Raw genomic sequence first — 11,239 nt, 5'->3', positions numbered from 1 at the left:
TTTAATACGGTCGTCTCAAGAAACGCGTGACATGCATGCCTTCCCTTTTCTTATATGCTTACGCATGAAGTTATTATGATTAAGAAGTTAAATCAAGATTAAAACAAATTAAACTAATTGGTGTACATCACTAATCATTTTACACCATAAAAAGTTAAAAAAGTAAAAAGTAAAAGAAAGAAGCAATTAGAGCATGAAAATGATGTGGCATCTCATCCCCATGCTAAACATATGAGGATGGCCACATTATATCACTTACCATTTTTGTCTTGTAGCATGACAAATGTAACTTTGTACCATCAGAGAGAAATAAAGGGCGCTTATCCACATTTCTCACCATTATAAAACGCAGAGCAATCAGCGTTTTGGGCATAAAATTTGCATAAACCACCCAAAACAAATTAGAAGACAAAAAAGTCCAAGCTTGCTTCTTCATCAATGGCGTCGAGGAAGTCGGCCTTTTATGGAAAACCCAGTTCCATTTTTCCAGCCTCGTCTATGGACGACAGCGCAGTTGGCTCAGATGGGCTGTTCGAATTCGACGAGGCGGATATCTGCAACGCATCATCCAGCACAGTTACTGAGTCCAAGAAGAGCACAATTCTCAGCCACAGTGAGCCGAAGAAAATGGGGAGGAGGATGATGGTGAAGAACATGAGCATGGCGGAGAAGGGTGCCGCCGACAAGGTGATGCCATCGTCGCTTCCGGTGAACATTCCGGACTGGTCCAAGATTCTCAAAGACGGGTACAAAGAGCAGAGGAAGCTGGACAGTGATGAACACTGCGGTGGAGAATTCTACGGTGACGATGAGGAGGACGACGGCGGAGATGGGAGGGTTCCGCCTCATGAGTACTTGGCGAGGACGAGAGGGGCTTCGTTTTCTGTCCATGAAGGGATTGGGAGGACTCTGAAAGGCAGAGACTTGAGGCGGGTGCGAAATGCAATTTGGAAAATAGTTGGGTTCGAAGATTAGCAAAAATTAAAGTTTTAAGGAAAAATAGACTTAATTTACTGGAATTTTTGGGCAGGCATAAAATAAAATTTGAAGTCAATGACTGATCTCTGATTTAATTTTTATTATCTATGATGTCCGTTAAACTTGTTGGATTATAAGGGACTTGGAAACGGGTCTTCATCTTAATATTTTAGTACAAACATTTTTTGTATTTAAATGTTTCTGGTTCTGTTTTGTGGGGTTTAATCTTTGTTTTCTGGGTTTGCTTTTGTTTTTGGGTATTAGAGCATCATGAATGTAAATCTGTAAGCTTTGAGTTACTTGTAGCTCAAAAGTCTACAAGTTACTCGTAGTCGTATGATCTATCTTTTTTGTAGCAGTTAAATCTCAATGTTTACGCTTCGCGTTTCATTTTTTGAAGACTCATTGCTACGTTGCAGAAATATTGCTAAGCTCGATCATATTTTGATTTAAATTGATGATGGCGTTTTTGTTTTTTCTTTGTTCTACTTTTTATCCATGTTGTCAAAACAATAATGGTAAACAATTTATTATTTTTATTATTATCTAAACTATATATTAACAAAATTCTTTGTCTTCTATCACAACAACAAAATTACGCGTAATAATATAATTTTGCAAAATCAAATTTTACTATTTTTTATTTAAGGGCCTCATTTACATTTGGTTTTATTGTCACATCCCGGCCTGGGGCGGACCACTTCCCGGGCCCGCTCTACTACCGTAGCACGATATTGTCCGCTTTGGGCTTACCATTCCCTCACGGTTTTGTTTTTGGGAACTCACGAGCAACTTCCCAGTGGGTCACCCATCCTGGGAGTGCTCTGGCCTCCCTCTCGCTTAACTTCGGAGTTCCTACGGAACCCGAAGCCAGTGAGCTCCCAAAAGGCCTCGTGCTAGGTAAGGATGAGAATACACATTTAAGGATCACTCCCCTGGGCGATGTGGGATGTCACATTTATCATATGTCTAATATTAAAAATTTAAAAATTAAAAACAAAAATCTCTCGCCTGCTCTCACTCCCACGTTCTCTCTCTCTCCTTCGCATTTTAAAAATAAAAATAAAAATATTCACACACACAAAATGTGTATGCATATACTAGTTGTTAATGATAAAAGGTTGATGGATTGAAGGTAAAGAGGAAATTAAAATTGGTTCGTAGGGGTGGTTGGTACAAAAGATAGAGAGGAGCTAGAAATAACCTTGGGATGAAATGCATGCACATTGGGGTGACAAATACTTCTTAGCTAACTTGCCGAGAAATACTTCCTTAGCGTTACATGACTTTGTTAGATTGGATGATTAGGACAAACGCACACAGAATAAAATCGTTATAAAATTGAATGTGACTAAAAAATATGTATTTTTAGCTAAAATTGTTTAAGAGATTTACATAAATTTTCACTTTAGTCATTGACAATGAAAATCGATAGAAGTGGTATATGAGTTTGTTAGTTTAAATTATTTTAGTTATTTCAAAAAAAACATCTGTCAAAATCCTTATTAACTGGAGAGGTTGATTTGAAAAAAAATACCAAACAAAGGGTTATCACGTGACAATTAATGAGGGTATTTCGACACATTTTTCACAAAATAACCGAATGATTTATAATGGACAAACTTAAAGATCAATTCTAACGATTTTAATTTTTAATTACTAAAGCGAAAAACTATGTCAATCTCAGAAGTCTTTTTGATTAAAAAACCGTAAAATATAAAGTGTTTCATGTATTTTAAATAAGTTTTATAAATAACGTGATCAGGTATCCAATTTCATTCTCCTTGCCGATTCATTTCTGTTCTATATGTTAGAAAAAGGAAAATATTTGATTTCATAGTCAATATTTTATTGTTTTAAGTCGTTGTTAGTACTTGGTATTTGCAGTCTAAAAACAGTCATAAAAAGTGTCTGTCAACTTTCTGAAGGCAGAGACTCGTTGGAGTTTTGGGGGATGTCGCCATTTTGTCAACATGTATATCCAATGCCTCTATAAATACCAAAATTTATCAATCAATTAATCTAAATTTTTTAAATTTAATTTAATGACTACAAACAGAAAATTCTTTTAAAACTTATAATAATTTTGATCGTTAGAATAAATTTCAATGATCTGAATTAATTGATTAATGGGCTTTGGTGGAAGAGATATGAAAATGATCTCTTCCCCTATAAATAATGACTATTAAATTACAAGAAAAGAGTTTAAAGTTATTAACTTATTATGATGACGTCATTTAATAAATAAATAAATAAATTATGATGACACGGATTTACTGTTGACTGGATCCATATTTTCACCATCCCTTGGGTCTTGAACAAGGTAGCTAATATTAAAGAAGTTTTAGGGTCCAGTTACACCAATAGATTTGGAAATGTTTTTTTTTTTAACCGACAATATTATATACATTAAAGGGGAGGAAATGAGCTTAGTCTTATAATAGATTAGCAATAATGTGGTTTAAATTCGTTTTTGACGAGAATCGAACCTAAGACCTCTCACTTACAAGTGAAGAGGAAGAACACTAGACCGTAATACTATGTCACAATAGATTTTGATTTTAACAAAGAGTTTATATTGGTTGAACAAATCATGAAAACAATACAATATATTACAGAAAATTCTAATTTGATATGTGATATGAAAGGACTATAATTCAATGAATCAATTCAAATCCTTACGCTTCTTCATTTTATTCTCATACAACCACAACCTTTATGTATTGTTTATATTATATTGAATCATCCTAATTGTGCATGTGGTCTAATATCTAGAGGCTTTTAGATCTAGGTCTAAAAATATAGGTTATTTTTTCGAGTGAGTCCAATTATCTAATTACATATTTTTATATTAATTTTGTATTTTTAGATAAAAATATTTTTATTCTTTTAATTTTTGTGATAAAGGTAGATTATAAAAAGAAAAAAAATATGTAATACAATTAATCTATGTTATAGGTAGACCATGAACAAAAAACTTATGGATTAAGTAAATAAACAATTAAATATATATTATACCTTTAAGCGATATATGAAATCTAAATAAAAGAAACAAAAACATAATATACCTACAAGACACATTAATCAATGATATAAGTTGGTAATAAAAAAAAAAAAATTCTTTCATATTGATAGATAAATACAATTAATCTGTTTCAAAGGTTCTTAGGGTTTGCCTAGGAGAGCGCCACCAAAAATTGACTTTCGTCAAATTCTCAGGGCTGCTACCAATTCTGTTGATGGCGCATCATTCAACATCCTGATTCCCTTGTTGCATAGATTTTTAGGGCAGTGTATTTCCCTTAGGGTGATTTTTTGCAAGCTCCAATTAAGTCAAATGCCTCTTATATTTGGAGAAGTTTAGCGGAAGCAAGAAGTGTCATCCAATTAGGAGCAGGGTGGAGTGTGGGTGATGGAATGAATATTAATGTATGGGGAGATAATTGGCTGCCACTCAAAACTTTTTTCAAGGTTCTTAGCCTAATCCCAATCTGTTTGGATAGCTATTTCAAGGTGAATAACCTAATGATGGAAGATGGTGCTTCTTGGAATGAGACGACACTCAAGGCTCTATTTTGGGAGGATGAGGCCAGGTTAATTCGAAATATTCCTTTGAGTTTGTTGAAACCACCAGATTCTATTTTGTGGAATACAGAGAAAAATGGGAAGTTCACTACGAAGAGTGCATACCATATTGCCCGAACGAATGGGGTAGGGAATGACACTGGTCTAGGAACATCAGCGATAGCTAACAACGTTAATTTTTTTGGAAAGCTCTTTGGAGAGCGTGTGTACGGAGAAGGTGAAACTTTGTGTTTGGAGGAGTTGTTTGAATTGATGGAAATATCGATAAAAAATCGAGATAATATCGATAATATCGATAATATCGCGATATTAGCGATATTATCGCAACATTGCTTGAAAGGCGACGCCGACACCGATGGAGTAGACGGCGACGGGCACGAGGGCCTTGAGCATCTGGATGAAGGAGACGGAGAGGAAGATGTAGGCGGAGTTGGAGAGCCAGAGGGAGAAGGAGTAGAGAGCGCCGATGGGGACGACGGACGAGATGGTGATGGTGATGTTCCTCGCGCAGGGAGATGGGTGCGTGCGTGCTGCGGTGTAGAGAAGAGAGATGAGGGAGATATGAGAGAGAGCCGAGAGGGAGACAGAAGAAAAAGAAAAGAAAACGGAAAGAAGAAGAAAAGAAGAAGGGAGTCACGGGGGAACAGAGAGAGAAAAGAGAAGAGTGGAGGGGGGGCTGCCACGTGGCCACTTCAGAAAGAAAGGGATCCAATGTTTTGGATCCTGATTGGTAGTCAAAGAGGACCAATTTGATATATTAAAATGTTTAGGGGATAATTACACAAATATATCTTTATAAATGAGGGTGGGTGTTACATATTGCCCTAAAAAACTCCAAGTAATTACAACATCGTATTAGAATTGTAATTGATCCTTGTTAGATTTGGTTTAGAAATTCTATGTAATTTAGTGATTGTTTCATATTAGGTTTAGATTTGAATTTTTTACTCCATTCAAATTTTAAAGGATTATAATAGATTTAAAAATTTATGAATTTTGATGAAGTTTAATCATTTTTAAAACTTTTATGTAAAATTTTAAGTGAATTCCCTCAAATTTTCAGAGAGCGATTTGAGAATGTTTAAAATATTATGTGAAATATTTCTAATTTTTTCGAGTTTCCCAACTTTTTAAAAATCTCTTCGAATCAATTTCTAAATGAATACATTTGGAATGTATGAATTTCTTAAAAATCATGATCGAATACCCCTTAAACTTTAAAGAATCACTTAAAATCCTGATTAAATGCCCTTAGATTTTTAAGGAGAATTAAAATGTTTATAAGCCCCAATTGGATGTACCGCTTAATTTAACTAATTGACACAACACAACAAAACCAGTTAAGATTACAAATTAACACAAAAGACGACTTGATGCGAGGTCATATCTAAAAAACTTGCCGCAATAAGCCCCAATTGGTGTGTTTAAACTTCTTTCATTAATTACTACATATTTTCTACATTCACAATGTTTGTCAGCTCGCTATATAATCAACTTGATAATGTTAAATCCATCATGCAATGCATTTCCTTCCAATTTTTTGTGATAAACTAATAGATAATTGACTAAATAAACATCCTGCAAAGTTTCAATAAAAATTTCCAAGTTTTTCTTACAATTTCCGTGGTTTCCATGTAATTTTTATCGATATCGATATTATCCCGATATTTCCATCGATATTTCCGTGTTGTCGGACTATCGATATTTCCGATATTATTGATATTTTATTCCTTGATTGTGAAAGCCATGTTATCATAATCATATTCTAACATCTCCCACTTGATTATGATGACATAAATGGTTTCCTATTCTGATTTGTTTCTTAAGAGCATTACTCATAAACAAATTGAATGTAACATTAGATATGTGGCTTCTTTGCCTAGTGCGCACCATTCCACTTTATCTGATATCATTTTACTCTTTAGTAAAATGGCATCTTACCCAAGTAACTAGGAAAAACAATCCATACCCAATTACAAATAATGACTTAGTCCCGCACTATACGCCACTGTGTTATATAAATGATTTCTTGAAGCTTATAACGGATTTTACTTTCAAGACGATTTATTATAACTTGGTCACCTCGCTAGTGCCCTCTATCTTTAACCAACCAAGTACTAAAGAACTAGATAGAGTCACATCTAATTGTCCATGTTTTAGGCGTCCCTGAAACCATACAATGATGCCACCGCACGTCTCACACTACAACACATCTGCATGTTTTGCAAACCCATTGTAGTCACATGCTCTCTAAATTTTTTCAGAGACAATCCCTTGGTCATCGGATCGGCCACCATCTCTCCGGAGGGTATGTAGTTGGCCTTTACCTCTCCTCTCCACTAGATCTTGTATATAGTGATATTTAATATAAATATGTTTTTCTTTGGAACTATGTGCTCCACTCTTTATCAGAAAGATGACGGACCTTATATCACAAAACACATTGACGGGCTCCTTAGGTATACCTATATTTAAATTATCAATAAATTGTTTAGCCCATATTGCACTACTCACCACGTGCTACAAGATATATTCTGCTTCCATGGTAGACTTTGCAACATGACCTTGTTTCTTATTTAACCAAGAAACAAACGTTCCACCAAACAAGACAATGTTACCACTTGTTGCCTTTTCATCATCCAAGTTGCTTGCGAAATCTGCATCGCAATAACAAACTAAATCCAAATCATTTAATTTGAAACAAAGTTTCATACCTTGGGTGCCTTTTAGATATCTAATAATTCTCTTTGCTGCCATCCAATGCTGCTTTCTAGGGTTGGATTGATATCTACTTACCAATCCAACTGCATGACATATGTCAGGTCTTGTGCTGGTTAGCATACATCAAACTTCCAACTGCTTAGGCATATGGAACATTTTGCATATCAATGATGTCTTGCTTATGTATTGGACACATATTTTCAAAAAGCATCATTCCTTTACAAACAGGTGTACTAACTGGCTTGCAATCTTGCATATTTTATCCAGATAATTTTGTTGATCCAAATAGAACGTTTTGACATCTTTATCCCTAGTAATTTTAACTCCTAGAACATAAGATGCTTCTCCCATATCTTTCATTCCAAATTTGGATCCCATATAACTTAGTCTTTTCAATCATATCTATAGAGTTACCTACAAGTAAGATGTCATCTACATATAGTGACAACATACATAAATTATCTTGGCACTTCCAAGAGTAAACACAATGATTCAATGGAATTATTTTATAGCCCATTTCCATAATGGCTTGGTGGAACTTTAAGTAACATTGTCTTGATGATTGTTTAAGGTCGTACAATGGCTTTCTTAATTTATAGACTTTGCTTTCTGTCCTTTGACATGATATCCTTCGTGTTGAATCATATAGATGTCTTCCTTCAAATCTCCATTTAAGAATTCTGTTTTGACATCTAACTGATGAAGTTCTAAAACCATTCTAGCAACAATTACCATAAGAATACGAATGGATGTAAACTTCGCAACTAGAGAGTAAGTGTCTACAAAATCTATACCGGGTTTTTGAGTATAACCCTTAGTTACAAGTCAAGCCTTAAACTTATCCAGGGTACCATCTTATTTGTACTTCTTACGAAGTACCCACTTACAACCGATGGGCTTTTTTCCATCAGGTAGATCAACCAATTCCCAAACTTCATTTTTCTTTATGGAATCTAGTTCTTCATTCATTGCTTGTTGTCATTGTTCAGACTCAAAACTATCAATTGATTCTTTATAATTCCTTAGGTTTGGATCTCACACTGAATGATCTACCTCCTCAAGATTGAAAACAAAGTGATCTTTCAATCTTCTAGAAGGTTACCTTTTTCTTTTACTCCCACTGATTTGATCATTTCTCCCACTATTTATATCTTCCATGACAATATCATGATCATCATCTGTGTGTGTGTCATGATCGACATTGTTATGATCACCCATGTTTACGTTTTGATCGTTACCAATGTCATCATGAGACAAGTCTAAATCAAGATGGAAATCTTGATCATCTGTAGGAGAATTTTCTTCTCCCAAAGATTCCAATTCTTGCATTGGATTAACCAAATAAGTAGTTTCAATAAAAGTAGCATCTTTACTTTCGACCAATCCTTTCTTAGGATGATAAAACCTATATCCAACACTATTATCAGGATATCCTATGAATTTACATTCCAAAGTTTTTTCTTGTCATTTATCTCTTAATGGCTTTGGAATGAGGACATGCGCTTTACAACCCCAAACTTTTAAGTTTGATAAATTGGGTTTTCGCCCATGCCATAATTCATATGGAGTCAGTGGCCTTTGCCTTTGTATGAACTCTATTCAATATATATGCTGCAGTAGACAAAACTTTACCCAAAAAATGTAGAGGTAAGTCAGCATAAGACATCATAGATCGCATCATATCCATTAGAGTTCGATTTCTTCTTTCTACGATCCCATTTTGTTGTGGTGTGTAAGGCATAGTATAATTATGCCTTATACCATTCTTTTTGCAGAAATCATCAAAGGTTTCAAATCCTCCACCTCTATCACTATTAAGGGTCTTTATGGATCTTCCCAATTGGTTCTCTACTTCTGCCTTGAACTCTTTAAATTTTTTATGCTGCAAGAAGTAGACATATCCATAATGGGAATAATCATCGATGAAAGTCACAAAATATTTCATTCCTCTATGGGTTTTAGTTCTTATTGGTCCACATAAATCTGTAAGCACTATCTCAAGTAAATTTGTAGAAGTCCAATGCTGAGAAAATGATTTTCTAGTCATTTTTCCTTTAATACATGATTCACATCTATCAAGATCATGCGCATTTACTGGCAGCATTCCATTTTTACTCATGTGTATCATTTTATTTTTATTTATGTGACCTAAATATAAATGCCATAAATATGACAAATTTTGAACAATAGAGACAAAGGCATACTCGGAAGAAATATTTTTATTAATACAAACTGAGTACATATCATCGACTATTATTCCCCTTACATAAATTTAACCCTTTTTCCCAATAATGGCATCACCATTCATGAACCTTGTCTCAAAACCTTTCTTTTCTAGGATAGAGACAGAGACAAGATTCCTTCTAATATTTGGTGCAAGCAGAACATTTTTAAGCACAATGGTAGATTTATTATTGTTAATCTTGCAATCTCCTTCACCCAAAACATCGACATAAGTATTGTTGCCCATGTAGAGATGATGTTCTCCTAGGGCTTTCTCCTTGAAGTTGATGAAGTAACTTTTGTCCTTGCATACATGACGAGTTGCTTCTAAGTTTATCCACCATTGTCCTTGATCTTCAGCAATGAGTGATTCGAAGACAGTCAAAATCAGTTCTTTAGGATTTTTGTTATTCTTGCGTCATTTTGGGCACTTGTACCTATTGCGACCAGTCTCTTCACAGTGTAATATGCTATCTCATTTCCTTTGAACTTGTTCTGCTTGCATTGTCCACACTTTTGGAAGTTTGGGCGCTTGTTACTACTATGTGGCTTGTGCATGTGTTGCTTGTTTTTCTGAGAATCTTCCGATATAAGAAGGTTGGCTCTACCTTGTCCAATTTCCTTTTTCCTATAATTTTTACGAACTTCTTTAATAGCCAACATTGCAGGCAATGTATCCATCGTTAATTCCACTTGACCATAAGTCAAGAAAGCAACTACATTTTCCCAAGAATTTGGGAGGCTACCAAGAAGAACACTAACTTGCATTTTATTGGAAACTGGATGACCAGCATTGGCTAAGGCTTTTGTCATTACCTCCATTTTAGTAATATGATCTACCATAGAATTTTTGTCCTATTGTATTTCTCAAGCAATAACTGAATGTATGTTTGAGATTTGGGGCCATACTTCTTTTCAAGTACATCCATGATTTCTTTGGCTAAATCATATTCTTCATAGAAAGGTATTAATTTATCTTCCATTTAATTTAGAATTGTGGCCTTAGCCAACTCATTATCTTCCACCCATTTTTTATAAACTCGAGAGGGCCCAAGGGTCTCTCGTCCTTGATAGTGTATAAAGTCTTGTCATGGGTTAAAAGATAAGTGATCATTCTCTTCCATATTCGATAATTAACATTGTTCAACCTCTCTATTTTAAAAACTTCGGATTTAGAAGATTTACTAGCCATAGCTCAGAAAATTACAAAACAAACACAATACTTAATACAAACTTTCATACGAATACAAATACTACAAATACAAAACTACTAGTGTACTTTTAATTATTACAAGCCACAAATATTAAAATGCTCTTAATAAATTAAAGACTAAAAAAAAAAAGATAAAGACTTATTAATTTTTAGTTGCAAATACCGCACACAATCACAAAGGCTTTGTCCAATAAGTGAAAGACGAGTACTAGTTTAGCCGATCACGTTGATAGAAGGCTCGTGAATTTCTTGCTTGTCTACTTGACCATGTGTGATCAATTCTTCCTCTATTTTTGTGCACAAAAGCAGTATCTTCTCATTTACTGGATTCTCTTTGAATTCTCAATGGCCTTGGTCCCTGTAAATTTCTTGCTGTTGAAATTTCTCTTTGTGCCAAATCAGGATATATAAAACCATAACGAGTATTAAATTGATCCAAATGATTGAGCACTCTTAACTCTTGGATTCCTGAATTTGGTTTGATCGTAACACCCAGACGAGTATGATAGGGTTTCAATT

The 11,239-nt window shown here is 34.5% G+C and overlaps 1 protein-coding gene across 1 annotated transcript; it reads left to right on the top strand.

Moving 5' to 3' along the window:
- The first annotated feature begins 357 nt into the window (after positions 1-357).
- LOC126618018 (uncharacterized) lies at positions 358-1,453 on the top strand. The gene has a single exon (XM_050286091.1). It carries the CDS (start codon positions 439-441, stop codon positions 973-975), a length of 537 nt encoding a protein of 178 aa, XP_050142048.1. The 5' UTR covers positions 358-438; the 3' UTR covers positions 976-1,453.
- The last annotated feature ends 9,786 nt before the right edge of the window (positions 1,454-11,239 follow it).

This window comes from Malus sylvestris, chromosome 4 (genome assembly GCF_916048215.2).
Source record: "Malus sylvestris chromosome 4, drMalSylv7.2, whole genome shotgun sequence".
NCBI lineage: Eukaryota > Viridiplantae > Streptophyta > Magnoliopsida > Rosales > Rosaceae > Malus > Malus sylvestris.
Note: the sequence above shows the minus strand (reverse complement) of the source record. Positions and strands in the feature narration are given on the sequence as shown.

Excerpts from the sequence above, each read along its gene's own strand:
- LOC126618018 (XM_050286091.1), top strand. The coding sequence starts at position 439 with ATGGCGTCGAGGAAGTCGGCCTTTTATGGAAAACCCAGTTCCATTTTT.